The 20219-nt window shown below is 39.5% G+C and overlaps 1 protein-coding gene across 5 annotated transcripts in view; it reads right to left on the reverse strand.

Moving 5' to 3' along the window:
• Nucleotides 1-20219, reverse strand: part of LOC109995914 (rho GTPase-activating protein 44) — an 80610-nt gene that overhangs the window by 30494 nt on the left and 29897 nt on the right. For 3 of the 5 annotated variants that reach the window (XM_065949609.1, XM_065949608.1, XM_065949607.1), the window contains exons 1-6: nt 9207-9323; nt 5027-5066; nt 4477-4596; nt 3496-3572; nt 2349-2460; nt 1157-1233 (exon numbers count right to left, since the gene is read on the reverse strand). In XM_065949609.1, coding sequence (XP_065805681.1) covers nt 1157-1233; nt 2349-2460; nt 3496-3572; nt 4477-4596; nt 5027-5066; nt 9207-9268 — 488 coding nt within the window. In that variant the 5' untranslated portion in view covers nt 9269-9323. Of the gene's footprint in view, nt 1-1156; nt 1234-2348; nt 2461-3495; nt 3573-4476; nt 4597-5026; nt 5067-9206; nt 9324-20219 lie in introns of those variants that run through there. The other 2 variants (XM_065949610.1, XM_020649813.3) reach the window with 1 other exon arrangement.

A 20219-nucleotide genomic window follows, 5' to 3' on the forward strand; every position in this document is an offset into this window, starting at 1 on the left:
CTTTCAAGATCAGGACTAAATGGCCGACAGGGTACGCCGTACACAGCCTATACGTTCTCAGGTTGCAGGAAAATACCATGAAAAATAAATCAAAACTCTGTGGCTCAATGAAAATAACTTTACTGCATTTTATTGTGAGCTAACATCGCGTTTTGCTTGTAGCTTCCTCAGGTTCGCTCAGCACAATCACCCCCTCACCAGGTCTCCTCTAGAGTCTGAGGTTAAAAGTCAACAACAAAACTTTCAAAATGAAAGCCACTTAAACACATCACAGAGCATTAAAGGCTTTATATGTGATCTTTTGGATCCAGCAGATGTCGCCCTTGAGCACCGGCATGAAACCAAAACAACTTGCGCTGCATTGTTGTGTTAGAATGCTAATGCTAGCGATCTTTATTATGCTGGTATCTTCACACTGCATGTAAATTTACCTGAAATGAGCGTGATCTAGAAACACAGTTAAGCAGTGAGTACAGTATGTTATTCTTCTTTTCTCTTGTCCCTCAATTAAACAACTTTTATACACGAGGGGAGGAGTCAGCCGGCCGTCCTGGCGATGTAAACAAACTGAAGATAGGACTCTGAAAACTCTGAAAACATCACAGACAGTGGGACTCGGGTGTTACACCCATTGTAGACAGTCATGACTCACAGAGTTATTTTCAGAGGATATACTTGATTTCTATTATATTTAAGTATTAAGCCTTTAATGGAGAAAAGATGGAGAATGTTTTTTGGAACATTTTGCTATAAACACCTGTGAGAAATCATTTAGCAGAAGCGTTAATCGTTCTCTACAACGAGGCTGAGCTTAAATCAGTCAGTGGTCGAGATAATTAAACCTCAGGAGGACGATGAAGATTCAGTTAAACAGCATGAAAAGCCGCACACTCAGTGTGTTCCCCAGAAAATACTTAAAAATGCTCATTATGTGATTTCAATAGTCAATGATTGAGTATAAGTGAAGGTTGAATGAATGAGAGAATGTTCAGTCATTCATGGTTTAAACTTTCCTGGTGTGCAATCAAATCCCAGTGACATTCACTGGGAAGCTCCAGGACCAGTTCACTCACAGGGGATGGAGTTTCTCAAATCACAGCAGAGTGTCTTTCTCACACTCACACAGTCACACAGTCACACACACACACACACTCACCGTGTGCGCGCTGAGTCCATGTCCAGGACCAGCTTGGCTAAATGTTTCCTTTGTTTCTGGATGTTTGGGATTTCCACCTGAAGGAGCAGAGCAGAGACCAGTTTGTTGTTTGTTGGTGAGAAAGAGACGAGGAACAGACGCAGTATTGTCAGAAGCTAGTTCACCTGTCGCAGGTATAAACTCTGCTGCTCTGTGTGTCTCATGAAGATTAGTTTACTGCCTGATGAACTCTGTCTGAACGATTAGCCTGAGCAGTGAAGCTTCAGGGACCTGAGGCAGAATTCTCTCAGCTCTTTTCTATTAATGGATTCAAATCAGTTATTTTCCTCTCATTGGTGTCTTTTGATCAGTCTGGGGTCTACATGCTTTTAGACTTTTCTCCATGGATGGATTCATTCAAACAAGTGACCAGTGGGCAACGATCTAAATACGCTTCAGACTTTATAGTTCACTTACTTTCAGAATGTTTTATGACCATATTAAACTGACAGACAGGGGCGTGTCCAGACCTTTTACACTGGGGTGGCCCAACTGGGGCACTGACCTCTGCAGGGGTGGCCTGAAGTTGGTGCGCATTCACATGAATGAAGAGCATTTATTTACCCTTTCTGTCTGCACTAATCACATCAACGTTTAAGTAACACAAGATAATGGCAACATGAACATCTTTACATTTTTTAAAACATTGAGAACTAGGAGCTGCCTGTTGCAACACAACCTGAAAAGTGGATTTCAACATAAGTCCAACATCTGGTAAGGCAAATAGCCAATCAGAGTTTTTGAGATTTTGGGGTGGCACCTGGGGTGGCCATTAAGATTTCAAGGGGGGCCCATGCCACCCCTTTTGGAAACGCCCCTGCTGAAAGATGAGGTTTCAGAGGTTATACCGTATTTAGTGTCAGAACGACTTGTTGCTGCGACTTTAACACCCCTGACTGATAACAACGATGTTTTATAAATGCATGCATCTTCTCAATGCTTAATCTTTGGATTCTGATTCTGAATCTGATGATTAAGTTTGCTGGCCTGCATTGTCTGTGTGAAGACAAAATTATTTGTGTGTCCTTATTTACAAAGCATTACTTAATCTGCTTCCCTCTGACTTTTCTAGTAGTCCGCTCCTGCAGCCTGGACTCTCCTGCAGGACGATCTGAAGTCACAGATTTGAAGTCACAGTGTTTTTTTCCTTTACCTCTGCGAGGTCGTACAGAGGCTCGACGACGTCTCTCTCGATGGTGAGCTCGAACAGGATGAGCTCCTGGGCGAGTCGCTCCTGCGTCTGTCCGCAGAGCATCAGCATCTTCCTGCAAAGGGAAACAGGACACAGATTCATCAGAGAGCGTCATATCAGTGAGATCGTCCTCTCACATTACAACAGTCTTTAAGCATTGCTTATATTTCTGCACTTGAAATAACTGTAGAACTAATGCAGCAGGGAGATTTCTCGACTGTGGTGAGCATAAACACAGCCCTCCATATATTGAAGCTTGAGATCAGCACAGCAATTTAAAACATGTTTTTCTCTTTGAACAGACGATTCAACCTGCAGCAGAAGTTTTTGTGTTCGCAAAGGAGCTAAATTAATCATGACAAATGTATTTCCCACTTTATAAAAGAAACACATTCACATAAATAAGTATCAGACTCGATCTAGTGATTGGCTAATGTTAACGGTTCCACGAGTAAAAATGAACTTTGGGAAAACATCCTTCACCTATTGTGCTGCACACACCTGGAACACAAGACAAAACACACTCAATACAATGGTTACCAGGGGTCAATTTAAAAACCAGATCACAACTCACTGTACTCATGAGTGTAAATGTTATTAACTGTAGTTACCTGATTACTGCTTATTCTTCTGGTTTTATAATCTATGTATTTTGTCTTCGTTGTTTTTTGTCTCTTATTCATTTTAATTGTTCTCTCGACGTCATTGTAAATAACTGAAGGTAAAATGAAATGAAAAAGAAATGCAGTCACTGATTTTATTATCTATTTGGGTTTTCTGACCGTGCAGTTTGTTGATCAATCAAGGCTTAACAAGTGTTAATGAGGCTTTACTGTTTAAATAAAGGTTGATTTGAACTATAAGTTCACGCTTCACGTTAGAGAAGGAGGTCGGACTTTGTTTGTGGACATGATGGAGAAACGCTTCTTCACTGGATTAAAAAACATTTCTTTACACGTCAGCAATTTAAGAGAGAAAATGAAGCCAATGTGTCAAATAATTACAGATTCTGATTTATCACTTCGTGTGAGGGTGTGTGATTTGTTTGTGTTTAGAGTGTGTGTGTGTGTTTGTGTGTGTGTGTGTGTGTGTTTGTGTGTTTACTCACCCTAGTAGAGACTCGTCTCCGAGCACTGCCGCCCCCTCCACCATACATTGTGCGAGCGTAGTTAAGGGAAGCTTCTTCTGCACAGAAACACAAACACGTTACAATCTATCATTGTCTCAGTCCACAAATAAACACACACACATTTTAAAGCACACACACACACACACACACACACACACACACACACACACACACACACTATACAGCACACACACAAACATGACAAACCTGCAGGGACAAATCCATTTCTTAAAACGCTTCAATCTGTTTTCTGTTAATTGAGATCAAAACGATTCTTTGAAGTTGAGCTCCTGTTTTTTATCATCACAATCTTTGTAATTAATCAAAAGATTTGATCTCACTCGTCCTCAGCCAGCGTTATCTGCTCCTTACACTTTGTTAAATAAGAGTTATTTCAGTGTTTTTCATCTCGTCTTCTCTATAGACTTGTGTACAGGAAGTGGCTTCACCTAGTAGGTGTTTTGGTTTGCCACCATCTTCATTATTTCCTCGTTAATAGTGGCATTATTTGGACACAGAATTAGAAACACATTTGTTTTATTCTCTAAGAAGAAAGTTATGAGGGACAAAAAATGACTAAAGTATAAATAAATAAATGAATGAATGAATGAATGAATGAATGAATGAATAAATGAATAAATGAATAAATGAATAAATGAATAAATGAATAAATAAATAAATAAATAAATGCATCAATAAATATATATATATATATATATATATATAAATAAATGCAACAATTAATATAAAAATTAATATATAAATAAATATATTCATATATTTATCCTCATAGAAAGTCAGGATGTTTTTTTTTTTGTTTTTTTTCATTGAATAATAATGTTGTTTTAAGCATGTCATGGTTTGGGAATATTTGTATGTATCAAGCAATACTCAAAATAAAAACATCAATCATTTCGATTCTACGCTTCATGTTCTCCCCTAGGCTCTGTTTATTCTCACCGAAGGCGACCTGACAGACTTCTTTTCCACGTCCACGCCCTGCTGGCCCTGCAGACAGGCGGTCAGCTTCTTGTGCGTGCTGTGAGAAACCTGCTTGACCAGCTCCAGACGTTTCTCCACCTGACACAGATAAGACGCACAGATTTTTGCAAGTCAGTTTCTGGAAGTGCCCGTCGACAGTTACCGCCCCGCACATAGGTTTAAAACAAGCTTCTTCTCACTTACAGTAGACGACTTTCACCTCAATGAAATGCCTCTTATTTCATTATAAAACAGACTCAGTTGTAACTGATGTCACAGCCACAGAAAAAAAGCATAATTCAGATCAATTAACGCGCTGCAACCAAAGTCAATCAGCAGCGGCGTTCAGGCTTTTGTCTCACTGAGAAGTTCATTTTCAGCGCTCATTAACGTCGCCCGAAGGCAGTTCAGAGAGCCCTTTATAAAAAAAAAAAGTCATTTCATGCACTCTGAAGGCTCTGCATCAATAATGACTTCTCCTGTGAGAGGCAGCCGACAGTGACAGAGAAAAACAAACATGAATCATTACCTGTAGTAGGTCTTCACTTAATACTTCTGTTTTTTCAGCTCTGCAAGAGAAGAGAGAAAAGAGAGGCTGTGAGTGTTGAAAGGGAATTATTAAATGACATAACTCGCGGCTGTTTTACTTCCAGTGTTCACAAGAGACTCGTCTCTAATACTAATACTGCCAATTATTCACAATTGCAAATGTTATTTACCAAAATGCATCTAAATCTGATCTTGCAGATTTGTCCTTGGTTGTCCTTTTTTCACTCGTCATTGTTTACTTTATGATGCACCACACTCTCCATCGCTCACTATAAGAAGACAGCAGCCCTGGATCCAGTTTCTATTTCAATCTATCCACTTCAACTTTCCACCACATTTAAAACTGTATCTGTACCCTTCACTTCAAACGGCCGCACTAGAAGTCAGATTTATTTTGTTGTTCCACATGTTGGAGAAAAGCTTTTGGGTTTAAAGCTCCTGCTGACTGGAATATTTTACCTGTAAACATCAGATATATTTTGTCAATTTTTTTGTTTAAGGGCTTTTTCACATTAGTGCACGATTGCTCCCCCTGCCCCTCCCCCGCTTGTCTGCATTAAGGGAAGAGGTTGCTATGCAAAGTGTCCATCAGAAATAACTAATCCATATACATTTATATGCCGTCGGCGGAAAAGCAGTGGGAGCAACTTGGGGTTAAGTGTCTTGCAAAGGACACATTGGACATGTTGCTGCAGGAGCTGGGGATTGAACCCCCGACCTTCTGGTCAAAAGACAACCGACTCTTCCAACTGAGCCACAGCTGCCCCAGTTCTTACAAAACACATAAAGCTCTAGAAGCACCACAAAAATGATGTTTCTGTTAAAGAGGGTCCAAGTGTTATTACCGTTATTACTCTATTTTTGCAGCATTTGATTGAGTAGTGAGTATTTCACTTTGAGTTCTGTGACATTGAGGAGTCAGAGGAATCAGCTTTAGGATACACACAAGGTCATTAGAAGATTTATTCGTCGGTAATTTTGGTCGTTCGTCTCATGAGATTTGCTCAAAATGGGAATGTTACTGAAAATAGAGGAAACCGTTCCTTTGTTTGGGACTATTTTCAGCAGCAGATTAATACACACACTCACATTGAGAGTACATATGACAGGTGTACAACAATGGAGCTCTGTGGCTTTGAGGAATAAGATCAGGATTTGGATACAGTATAAGAAATTAATTGTTAATTTTTTCATTTTATGGGATTTACTGACAACGAGAAAATAAATCTATCAGCTCAATCCCTCATCATGTAAAACCTTAAATTATTAGATTTTTGGGGGTTTTTACAACTGAGAAAAAAGATCACCAGTTCCTCCAGGCCTTCTTTTGTAAAAAAATCACTTCACAGATATCGACTAAGAGTCAAATCTAAACCTGAAGGCGAGCATAGAGAGAGCGAGGTGTGAAAGCCGATTTGACGATTGACAGTTTGAATCAAATCAATGTGGACATTAGAACATGAAAGGCTGAGGGGAGCTGAAGGTTGATAATAAAAGTACAAGATGTTCTCTGGAGAAGGATGTTGCCTGCAGTGTTGTGGCCTTTAGAGAACATATACTTTGATCTGACGTGTGAGGGGAAAAAAGCAAGATACAGAATCTACAAGAACAGAAGAAAATAATTCAGTGATGCAGGGTGAAAGCCATGTAAAGGAGAGAGTGAATGTGTCGGCCATTTTTGATAGTTTTAATTTATAGAAATGCTAAAAAAAGAAAAAAAACATTGACTAAAGGACCGATGAATGCAAAACTTGTCATTAAGAATGCAACTTTTTTGGCGTCAGGTAGCCTAGCGGTTATGTACAGAGGCTACAGTCCTCGTTACAGCGGCCGTGAGTTCAAATCCGACCTCAGCCCTTTGCTGCATTTCATCCCCCCGCTCTCTCCTCCCAACATTTCCTGTCTCTCTTCAACTGTCCTGTCTTATAAAGGCAACTCATTTAAAACAATCTTATTTTGTCAATAAAATGTCACAAATGTAGTTAAAATACGTATCCAGGCAATGCAATCAAAATACTTGTGCACCATGCGTACAATGACCAGCATCGATTAACGTGCAAACACAACAGGTGTAACACTGGACCGAGGTTATTATCGTCAACGAAAACGAATGAAATAACAAAAATGAAAATCTGATAATAATATAAAAACAACACTTTACTAAAAACATAAAACTGAAACTTTGTGGGTTTACAAACTAATGCTATCCTTACAGTTCGCACATCTGGATGAGTTTGGCTGACTGCAAAAAATAAAATCTTTGATATTCTAACAGGTATCTCCAAAGAAGTTGCTTGATATCTTTCTCTGGACCATTTACAATACATAAACAAAAATGCTAAAACTAAACTTAATTAAAACTAAGCATTTTCACAAAATAAAATGAACTAACACAGCAGTATTTCACTAAAACTGAAAACAAAAAGTCCAAAAGACAAAAATGCAAACTCATGAAAAATCCCAGACTATTATGACCTTGCCCTGAACATCACAATACTCCCCACCCCCTCTGCAAAAAATAAAGTACGACAACAAATATACAGAAATAGATCAAATATAATCATAATAATGATTAAAAAAAGGTACTTAAGTACTCATGAAAATAGACGTGCAAGTACACAAACCTGCACAGATTTTGTGTAAAACAAAAACAGTGTCATCTATAAAAAACAGTTATATAATATGTCTGTAACTAATGGCTTATCTATCTTTCTATACAAGCCCAGAACCTTCACTTTTCAGCGTCTGTCATTAAGTACCTCAGGGGAAATTTTCAGAGTAGGATAATAATGGGAATCTAAAGGTCCTGAAAAACATGACCTCGGTTGTGTTTCTCTGAAGTCAATTTCTCTCAAGGTAAGAATTCAGAAATCTGGGGAATCGTTTTTCCAAAATAAAAGAATGCAAAAGTATATTTTGGTAATTAATAAAGTATTTTTTTTTCTATCTAACTGGCATATCATCTAGTAAATAAAAACAGGGTAAATATAGTTAATTCATGTGATCAGCAGTTCAAACACCAAACAGGTCATCAGCTCACAATAGATCAAATCCTCACATTTCAGAGGCTAAAAACAACAACTGAAAAGCTTAAAGAAGGTGATATTTAGAAATATTCAGCAGAGGACAAAACCCAAAATATAAAACAATAAAAAAAGAACATGAGGCAGCAGCAGAGGCTCCATTGATTCTCCATCAAACTGCTTTCACTTTCCAAAAGAGCATCTCAGTATTCAGAGTCACTAACGGCAAAAATGTCTTCAGAGTAAAATACAACCTTGGATTTCTGTTTCAGACACAGAGATCAAGCTTGGTTTGTTGCAGAGTCGATGATTATTTGATCAAATATGTTACACATCATATCCAACTGCTGATCTTAGAGCGAAACAGCCTGAAAGCAGCATTAGTATAAACACACAGCAAGCTTCAAAATGTGCACAATCTGCATTACGGCCATGCATCTTACACTTCTTGTGACCCCTCCCCCACTCAGCCTGATATTTGTTTTTCTATCTATTTCTCTGATGCAATAATTTAACACACTCCTTTGAAATGCTGTTGAAGATAAAAAACATAACACTTGTGTATCTTCTCTTATCTTTAAGAAACCAAAATAAAAACAGCAAAGTGGATCGACAGGTCAGTCCCAATCACCTAAAGTAAAGTTTTTCAGCCCTGAAGGTGCAAACCTCCAGTTTGACAGGTAAGAAAAGTCCCGCGTCACAAACTGTTCTTCTGCTCAGTCTGACCACATGCTCATAAAGTGGACATTTATGAAAGTTTGTGAAATCCCTTATTATAACCACCTTAATTGATAAAAGCGACTTATTCCAATGCTTCCAAGTTTTACTATAAAATATAAGCTAATTGACAAAACACACAGCTTCCAAAGTCCTTCAAGGAATTGGTCATAAAAAATAATTTAAATACACTTTTGTTGGCTAAAAATCAAAGTTATATACAGGATACTGCTTTAGGTACAATTAACTAAATGCATGATTAAAAGAGGAAGCACATATTTATAAAGACGCCATGAAGTCTACCTCACCTCGCACTAACCGCATGCTTCTTTTTCCTAACACAAAACACAAACTGTTCTGTCATTTAGTGAGAGTTAAAAAGACGCTGTGGACTCTCCTCTGTAACCGTGTTGGACTTACGGAACCGAGCTGTTCCTGCGTGAGGCTCTAGTCCTGCTGATGTGCAGCTTTTTTCTCCACATCCCCTCTGCTAACAGGAGGGAGACCACTCTTCTTTTAGGAAGTGGCCCAGCGACAATGAGGTGGAGAAAGTGGAGCGACGGAGGGGAAGGCGGGAGGGATAGAGGGAGGGGAGGGAGGGACGGACGGACGGGGGGGAGGATCGGCTGAAGAATGAGACCTGACTATCTGGTCCTTTCACTATTTCTCTCATCACCTACGAAGCTCTCTGCGATATATTTTCAACTTTTACAACAACTACGACTGCAGAGAAAAAGATTCATAGAAAGCATGTTTTTATATCTTTCTTCACAAACACCTGTAGAAAAACATAATGAAGTATATTTACTCAACTATACTACTATATTTACTTCTGCTGAGTCTTGCATTTTAATGACATCTTCTAATTTTACCACACAAAATGTTTAAAACTAAATAGTGTCCTTTTATACTTTTAATCATATCCAGGCCATCAGAATGACATTTTCCCCATTCAAATTTCCAAAGAAGGAAGACTGGTCCTGGTATGTGGTCATACAGGTAACACACAAACACCCACACAATCATATCCTTGAGAGTATTCTGCCTTAACCGATAGGAACAAAAAAACTCAAATTATAAGCAGAACCTTAGAAATTGTTTTTTTTTCTGGTAAGACAGGCTTTGTAACCCAAAATGAAAACTGGTCCTCAGAAGTGTTTGTATCAGACAAAGTCCCCAAAAGGTAACAAAAACTGCCACACAAATACACACACACACTCACAGCCTACACAGCTATCCTTGTGAGGACATTGCATTGACTACTTCTCATTGAGGACCGCCAAATCAAGTCCTTTAGTGTTTCCCAAACTTTTTTCTGCCGAGCCCCCCTTTGGCAGTCGAAAATATTTTCAAGCCCTCCCACCCCTCACCATGAATACATCAAGATTTATCGACATATACTAAACACACTGCCAGTCACGCGCTTTGCTGACAAATTCCTCTATTTTTAGACTTTATCTGAAAATGCAAAAAAGTCCAGAATAGCGACTTCATTGTGACTAACAAGTGACTTTTTTTAAAGGTTTATTTTGGGGCGTTTTATTGCCTTTATTTAGACCTATTACAGTGGATAGAGTGAGACATCGTGGAGAGAGGGTGGCACATGACATGCGGGAAAGGAGCCACAGGTCGAACTGACCAAAACTTCAGAAATTACTTCTTTTTTAAACTAAGAAAGGTCTTTGGTTCCCATGAGAAATACTAGTCCCCTTAAGTGATTATAAAGGTAAATGTCCCTGCGAGGTAAGAAAAGCTGACACACAAATTCACACACTCTCACTTTGACTTTAACAAAAGAAAAGCTGCTAAACTGAGATTTTTATTCTAACCAGACAATGAAAATCCACACAATGCTTGCCGACCTGCCTCGACCTCACACTCCTGCATGTACTATATTCACAGATGTACCTGCAGAATGAAGTATAATAAGGTCCACATGAATGGCAGATTTTTTGAGTTTGAACTGTCATGTCCTCAATTACCAGCAGGAGGCAAGACTCGATAATGCTTTGACCACACTTCTCCCCGAGGGAAATGAATGTAATATCAGCTGTATATTAGAGCTTCAGCTGCAGCATAATGTACCTGCAGTGCTGCTGGATGCATTCATGTCATGATGGCTTCCATTAGAAACAGACTGGATGACATTCGTTTTCTGTATTTATCAGCGGGTAGAGAATGCACATTTTGACAGACAGGATACAATATTGTCAGGCAGATGTTGTTGAGAAGAAAAACAAGTTAACTAGAGGAATAAAGACAGCCACAAAACATCCCAGTTAAAGGCTTTAAAAATGCAGTTTTTTCTTATTCTGCATGAAAAATGCCTGTTTACTGTCGACATTCCCTCGTGTTTCTGTTTACTCGAACATGTGAGGAAAGGAGAAGGTCAGCTGTTAATGTTGGGCTGACGTTTCCACACCGTCACGCTGTGTGATGGGGGTCACAGCTGAGGAAGGGAGAGGCTGGGGAACACGTGGTGTGTGTTTTGAGAAAAAGAAAGAAATAACGCACAAAAACGTCAACAAATAACGCACAGGGTGGACAACTTGCCCCTAAAGGGAGAGGAAAAGGAGCCAAATGGAGACTTTCCCAGAATATTTTCCATCTTTCTCGTCTCTCCTAACTGACTCTGACACCTTTTTTCTCCTCTCTGCAGCTTTTTTATTTTTTAATTTTCCAACACATCAAGGGTAGCTACAGCATCAGGAAACAAAGTCTCGGTCTCAGTCGGTACTTTACTGCAGCATCAGCTTCTGTCGTCACACCCGGGATTCCCCACTGGCGCAGAGAAAAGAGAGGGAGGAGGCAAGGCGAGGCGAGGCGAGGAGACGGTGATTATGAATACAGCAGCAGTCGGGGAAGAGAGACGATAAAAGTGGGAGAGATAATGGATGTGTAGAAAGGGGCCTTTGCAGTGAGAGATTTAGAAAGGGAGCTGGAGCGACACGAGGTGTGATTACAGATTGTTCTCTGGTATAAAGACTCAGCTCTCTTTGTTTTTTCCTCTTTCTGAGGCGCAGTGTGTCAGAGAGGAACCTTGAATTTTCATGCACAAGCTTTAAAAGGGCCTACGAGAAGCTTCAAAATGTGTTCATATGATCCAGAGGTATTTTTAGTCTGCACCTGTTAATGATGCTTCAATACATAAAATGACAACGACCTCATCTTTGCGACCAAAGATAGCCTGTGACGGTGTCAGAAACCTAAGATGATCATCTCACAAAGGGAATGCTACTACGATCTGCGTTGACTAACCGACCAATAGGAATGCTGCATGAAACGACACACCTATAGCGAGTACAAGAGCGCCAGTGCAGTCGAAAACATTTGATAACAATAACTCTCTTTGCAACACTGGCATCCCAAGTTGGCCTCTTTTGTGCACATGAACAAAACTATGGCAAGAGCTTGCTTTCTGCTGGTCGCCATGGCAACCTCAGCCTGACCAGCCTGACCAGCCTGACCCTGATGATGCTGATGATGCTGTGTGCTGACTTGCCTCACAGCCTACGATTCACGAGGTAAGTCATCGCATTGTTTCCTTTCACTTCCTCTTTTTTCCTACTGCACCTCCTTCAGTACACTTCCTGGTTTCTCACTCTCTCCTCTCCCCCTTGATTGGTTGTTGTTTGCACTCTGTCACTAATTATTAATTAGCTTGAATTCACCTGCCAACTCCTTATTTAACTCATGTTTTCATCCTCACATGGGGCGGCAGTTCAGCAATGGTAATGTGGCTTTTACTCCTATTTTAGTTATCTAGTCCATTTTTTATTTATCCTAAGTACTTTATTTATCTTTATTTATCTTTATTTATCTTTATTTATCTTTATTTCCTTCAGAAAGTAATCTAATTTGACTTGTTTATTGTGCTAATATTATTTTATTTGTCTTTCAGCATGGATGTTGTCTTCTGTTACCCTCATGATTCACCTAATTTGACAAAATAAACCTGTTACCTAAACTCAAGTCTTGTTGGATTCCTGCATCCTGACCCGATGCCCCCCATGGTGATAGTACCTCAACTTTGAACCCCTCTTAAAGGCTTTATATAGGCTTTTTTGATCCAGCAGATGTTGCCCTTGAGCACCAGCATGAAACCAAAACAACTTGCGGATTGCTGCATTGTTGTGTTAGCATGCTAATGCTAGTGATCTTTATTATGCTGGTATCTTCACACTGCATGTAAATTTACCTGAAATGAGCGTGATCTAGAAACACAGTTAAGCAGTGAGTACAGTATGTTATTCTTCTTTTCTCTAGTCCCTCAATTAAACAACTTTTATACACGAGGGGAGGAGTCAGCCAGCCGTCCAGGCGATGTAAACAAACTGAAGATAGGACTCTGAAAACTCTGAAAACATCACAGACAGTGGGACTCGGGTGTTACACCCATTGTAGACAGTCATGACTCACAGAGTTATTTTCAGAGGATATACTTGATTTCTATTATATTTAAGTGTGAAAAATCACATAGAAAGACTTTAACAACAGTAAAGAAATCCCAAAATATAAACCTTCGGCTTCTCTGAGATCCTAAAGTCCGTACTCTAAATTTTTAATAAAACTATCTCTGGTCTCTCTGCCAATCAATACAGCGATACTATGTGTGTTTAACTGTGTCCAAACAAGCAGCAGGAGATGACACACTTCCTTCCTGTCTTATTTACTACACATTTACTGTTTGAGTGCCGTCTGGTGATATAACCCTGACCAATGTGGAGGCAGCAGGCGAAGAAGAGGGTGATATATATCCTGTAATATCGCTGAGCAAGAAGCTTGTAATGCACTTTAAAAGCATCATCCAATACACAACCTTGGATCCTTTAAAAGGTCCGATGCATCAAATGTTTAATTCAGTTCATGTTTGGAAAAAAGAATTACAGGGAAAAAAAATGGTTCAAGGACAAAAAAAAAAAAATCCCCGCGGAGAAATGTTCCAGGTGAGGTCAGATTACCCAGCATGCTTTTCTCTGTCACCAAATGAGGTGGTGTGGGTTGCCATGGCAGCGGGAGTTGCAGATGGATGGATCAAGCGTAGAAGTGGAGACGGCGTGCGAAGATGAATGAAGCGCTGGAGTAAAGTGGAGTCATTCCTCGAGGAAAAGGAGCCAGAGGAGCGACGCCGGTGGTCGAGCTTTCATTTGTCACAACAGGCAGAGAGGAGATCTGTATCTCACAACCACACACACACACACACACACACACACACACAATCTCACACACACACACACACACACACACACACACACTATCACACACATCTTTTGGTGTCAAGGTCATTCTGTGACAATGGGGGTGGGGATGGAAATCATGGAGTGTTTATACAAAAACTGAACCGTTCAACTGAATCCTGAACATTAAGCTTTAAAGTGTTTCTGCCTTTGCAGATGAAAACGTCTTTTTAACCGTATTCTATTTTTAGATTGATCTATTTTCAGCATTTCGATCAACGCTGATAAAACGCAATGTATGCAGGACTAATGTTTTGCAGTCACTCTTTGCAGAAACTAAATTGGATTCCTCTCGTTGTCTAGTTGTCCTCTAACATTCAATGAGCGCAGAACAGGACAGAAAAACACACAAAGACATTATTTGACGTTTTTTTAAAACATGAAACAACTTTTACAGAATGAATTCAATTAAAATTCTAATTATAAAGGCGAATGGAAAAGATGATGTTTTACACTTAATATTTTTATGCACTATTTAGTTGTGAACGTGCAAAATCCGTCAGGGGACAGATAATGGAAATGTATTCATATCATGGGAAAACAAGAGTTGTTATCTCGTGGTTAACAAGATCAATAAGTCCAGATATCTCAAGAAAACAACCAAAACTGGGGAGCAAAGGACCTTGCAGTTCGGTGGCTATAATCCTCAAGTGGGCTGTCGGGTTTGACTCCGGCCTGTGGCTCCTCTCCAGCTCTTAATTCCCCACCACTCCTCTCCCTGGGTTCCTACTCTATTCATTGTTCTGTCCCATGAAGGCAAAAAGCTCCAAAATCAATCTTTAAGAAAAAAACAACAACTGAAATGTACTTGTTGTCACAGGAAAATGGAGTAAAATAGATTGTATGGATTTACAGAGTATGTCCTCTTAGGGCATAAATATGAACATTTCTGTGATGGTCGATTTGAGTATTTATCACCAGTCAGGAAAGTCATTTGAAAGTCTGGTCGTGGTTGCTGCAATACTAGCCGTTGGGTTGTCACACTACCTGAATTTTAAACTTCCATACTGTATGATACTAGAACAAATCAAACATTAGGAATACCTGTTTCAATACCACATCAACAAACAGAGAAGACATCGGCACCCAGTGATGGGTTATTTATTGTTTTTAATTACCATAAAACTTCTGCACACTGTCTAAACTGCACAAATATTCAGCATAGACGTAAAAAATTATCTACCAATGGGTATAAAGCAGGTTTTACATGTTAAGTGTTTTGATATAAAATATACTAACTTACATGATGTCGCATTTTCAGAATCAGAATCAGAATCAGAAATACTTTATTAATCCCAGAGGGAAATTCGATTGTTACAGTTGCTCCAGAATATACAATATAGCAGTAGAAATATAGTAATAAAAATATTAATCAAATAGAATAGGAACGTAAGTAAGATTTCAATAACAGGTACAAGAAATATTTACACAAATCTTAAGACACTTCACAAGTAAAAATTTGCTTCCCGAACAGCAGATACTTTCAGTTATCACAAACTTACATTTAGAGATTTTTTTTAAATCTCAAAATAAGAAGTTTATCTGGATTTGAGTTGGATTTGAGTTTTTGCAGTGTCTCTTAGACCTTACACTCTGCCTTAAAGATGTGCTTCAATCTAAGGCACACAACCTTTTCACGGCTTCCATTCATACACTCAAACAGATGACAATATTCGTCCTTGTGCTGTTTACAACAGACCACCTTGATTGTGATGTCAGTGCAGAGCACATCCTGCATAGTAAACAGCTCCTGAACACATCACAGCACAAGATAACAAAACACAACCCGGGGCCCTAAAGCTTTAATTCCAAATCAGAATGCCGCTCACAGCCAAAAGTTTGGAGCATCCAGGTCCGGCTCTCCGGAGAGTTTGCTATTTTCCTCAAGGAGCACTAAATCCCACAGCTTTTCTCTCGCTCGATACAATGAAACAGTCTGACTCATTCCAGATTCACGCGGGGTAACCTCGGCCCTGCTGGCACTCACGATTGACAAGGCAACAAAACAGAGCGTAGCTGAGAAAAATAAAATCACTCGTAGGAGGTCTTTCACTTCTTCAGAGCCTCCAGAGGTTCACTTTTGGCCTCCAGAGACTCTGCGTTGTTTCCTGAAAATAGAACAGAATAAGTCTTTCTCTGTGGGGTCGGCTGCTTGGGATATTTTTAACAGAAAGAACCCCAAACAAAACCTTTTGTATACCTGCCAACACCACGTTGGATGAATGTGCGTAGTATAATAAGTGTGTCAGTTTACTCAGTAGAATATTCTACAATTCTACAATTCACTTTTGGTTTTTATCCAAAGCGACGTACATCAGAGAGTAAGAACAACACAAGCAAGGATCTAGAAAAAAGGGAACAATGTGAGTAAGAGCAAACGATCAGCTTTGAGTCTGATTGGACACACAGGTGCTGACAGGAAGTGACCAGAGGCAAAGCACAACATTGAGGGCAGTTCTTGAGAGCTCTAATCAGTATAGAAACCATCTTATAAGTCGTCTTTATCAAACAAAAACCATCGTCATTACCATCATCATCATCAATAATATGGAGACCATCATCATTAAGTTAGTAGGTATTCATGAAAGAGCTGGGTCTTTAGCTTTTTCTTAAAGGTGCAGCGGGACTCTGCAGATCACATGGAGTTTGGAAGTTCATTCCACCACCGGGGGGTGACAGAGGAGAAGAGTCTAGTCAGAGACTTAGGACCCTGTTGTGAAGGTTATAGTACAGCAGCGTCTTCACCGGTAGAACTGGGCGCTCTTTCCGAAACATAATAATCCCAAAAATTAAGTCCAGAACAGCAACTCTATTTAAATTAATTATTTACATCTCTACCAAAAAAAAGGGATATCATTTAATGCCTTTTATACAACAGTTAGTTCTGACCAAGCGATCTGATTGGACAAGAGGCATTCCGTGACATCACTCTTCCTCAGTCAGGGGATCTAAATACTTTAAATTAACATTTAATGCTGACATTTTTTTTTCTTCATTCATCAATCTCATCTCTGAGAATCACACAACAGACTCTCATTTCACTGGTTTCATAAAAGTTTCGTAAAGTTCATTTAAACATACAAGTAAGTAAAGGTTCATACTAAAAAGTAGCTGCTCTGTGGTAACCATGGACACCAACAGTAGAATAGAATGTTTGCGGTTGCTTAGCAACAGTCTAGTTTCAGTTAAACAGTGGAACTAGTTGAGTTGGTGGAGTTAAGAAGTATTTTTGTTGTTTATTTTTCCTTTTAACAACTTTTTTCTGATTGTTTAATTGTTGGGTGGGCGGCTGTGGCTCCATCGGTAGAGTCGGTCGTCCCTCATGTCAGAAGGTTTGAGGTTTGATCCCCGTCTCCTGCAGTCCGATGTGTCTTTGGGAAAGACACTTAACCCCAAGATGCTCCCGCTGTTTCGGCGGCGGCGGCGGCGTGTGAATGTGCTCTTTGGAAGTACTGAAGCTCAAGTGAAATGTTTGTATACAGAAGTGAGGAGACTGAAACATTAATGCTACACGGTTTGATGGTATCAATATTTCAGCACAAGTATAAATATAGTCCTCTCGCTCTCGACATATTCAAAGAATGGGAGCAAAGACGTCTCTGAAGAAGTGCTGCAACAACAACTCTCATTAACATCAACTCTCTGAATTCTGCATTAAGTCACTTTTTAAAATTTATTTTATAGGATCAATTAAATGAGTAACTGATTGCCTGAAGGACTGTTTGTAAAAGATACTGTAGTGAAATGTTTCTTACATGTCAAGTTTCTTAATGTTCAAGTTTTCACTACCTCATCCTTCTGATCCACCACTTTTCAGAAGTGACTAATGTACTTGTTATTACAATATATTCAATCATTTTAAATAGACGATTCTGGTGTTTGTACCAAAGATCTCAGGGGGGACGCGAGGCTTTCTTTGCTGTCAGGTTGTCAGAATTAGATTTGCACATAAAATCATGTTTTTAAAAGTGAGCCAGAGCGATACGGCGCGGTGCGTAAAACAAGGGAGGTGGACCCAAGTGCGCAAACAAAAAACTATTTATTTAAAATAACGATGAAAATTCCAAAACACGAAAAAACAAGGAGCCACGAGGAAGCACAAGAGACACTGGCAAACTGACGACTGACTGACATACCACAAACACCTACAACCTACAACCTACAACATACAACATACAACATACAACATACAACATACAACATACAACATACAACATACAACCTACAACCTACAACATACAACCTACAACCTACAACCTACAACATACAACCTACAACCTACAACCTACAACATACAACATACAACCTACAACCTACAACATACAACCTACAACCTACAACCTACAACCTACAACATACAACACTGGCAACTTACAACAATGAACAGACACGAAGGGAAGAAACACAGAGACTAAATACAAAGGGGAATCAGACACAGGTGAGACTAACAAGACACAGGTGAGGACAATCAGGGCGATCACACAGGGAAACACACAGAGGCAGGAATACAAGAAACACTGAGGACACACAGAAGACTGATATAAACATAAGAACATAAAGAAACACTAAACACTGAAAAACCAAACTAGAAAAAGACCAAACCATAACACCAGAGATTTTATTTTATTTATACTTTAAGCATATTTTAAGGCCAATATTCCAGATTATCTTTTCACTATTTCCTTTTAACTTCTGTTTTAATATTCTGAATAATTCCCTCACCACAGTTCAGTAACTAACATTTTTTTCACACACATAAAGTCACACACATAAACATGATGCTCATGTGAGACCGCAGTAACCAGCGCCGCCCTCTCCGTCACCATCGCTGCCCGACTGAACTCTCCCACACTGCCAACTTTCTCCTCACTCAACAGCAGAGACGGAGCACACACACACAAACACACACACAAACACAAACACACACACACACACACACACACACACACACACACACAGAGAGAGACATGCAATCTAACCCTGTGGCTTTATTTCCATGTCTTTACACAGCTGGCCTGAACAAGACTTGACGGTGATTTTTTTAAACACCAGAGACTCTGAAACATGTCGAAATGTTTGAGTTCAGGACGACGACCTCGGACTCAGACTGGACATCTGCATAGTGACGCTGTGAGGCGCACAAATCCCATTCACTGAGGGGATATTGTTTCTTTTGTTTTGGGTTCACGGTGTTCATGACAAAAAGCCAAGACTATCCAAACAAAACATGCAGTACACACAAGAAAGGACCGCACCAGACAAGAATTTACACACTGAAATTTCTGACATCAGCCCACACAAGATTTATGTTTTACCTGCAAGACGGGTTTAAGCATCGTCTGTCTGCTCGTGACCTGTTCAGAGACCTTATGAACAATTAAAAATGAAGGAGTCCTGACCAAAAGCAAGATGAAGACCTCTTAATAATAAGTTTGTAGCCTCTCCTGAAGTACTGCCCACCACCTAACATCATTTAAACACTGTGTTTAAATGTGAAACTGCCTAATGTTTAAGCGTTTTAATCATCGTGTCTGGTTTTTTTTTGGAGCAGAGGACAGCTCTTTAGATTTTTTAGCTCTGGTTAATAACCTTGTGACCTATGGATGGGTCAATCTGAAGCATGATTTGTAAAGTTTAAAGGGGATTTCTTTACTGTTGTTAAAGTCTTTCTATGTGATTTTTCACACTTAAATATAATAGAAATCAAGTATATCCTCTGAAAATAACTCTGTGAGTCATGACTGTCTACAATGGGTGTAACACCCGAGTCCCACTGTCTGTGATGCTTTCAGAGTCCTATCTTCACTCTGTTTACATCGCCGGGACGGCCGGCTGACTCCTCCCCTCGTGTATAAAAGTTGTTTAATTGAGGGACTAGAGAAAAGAAGAATAACATACTGTACTCACTGCTTAACTGTGTTTCTAGATCACGCTCATTTCAGGTAAATTTACATGCAGTGTGAAGATACCAGCATAATAAAGATCGCTAGCATTAGCATGCTAACACAACAATGCAGCGCGAGTTGTTTTGGTTTCATGCTGGAGCTCAAGGGCGACATCTGCTGGATCAAAAAATCACATATAAAGCCTTTAAAGCTGAACTTAACTCATCTGTGTACAATGATACAGCAAATAAAACTAAAATGCAAAGCTCAGAGTTGATCACGGCTGGTATTGACACTTAATTCAAAGGGGT

This window comes from Labrus bergylta, chromosome 21 (assembly GCF_963930695.1).
Source record: "Labrus bergylta chromosome 21, fLabBer1.1, whole genome shotgun sequence".
Lineage (NCBI taxonomy): Eukaryota > Metazoa > Chordata > Actinopteri > Labriformes > Labridae > Labrus > Labrus bergylta.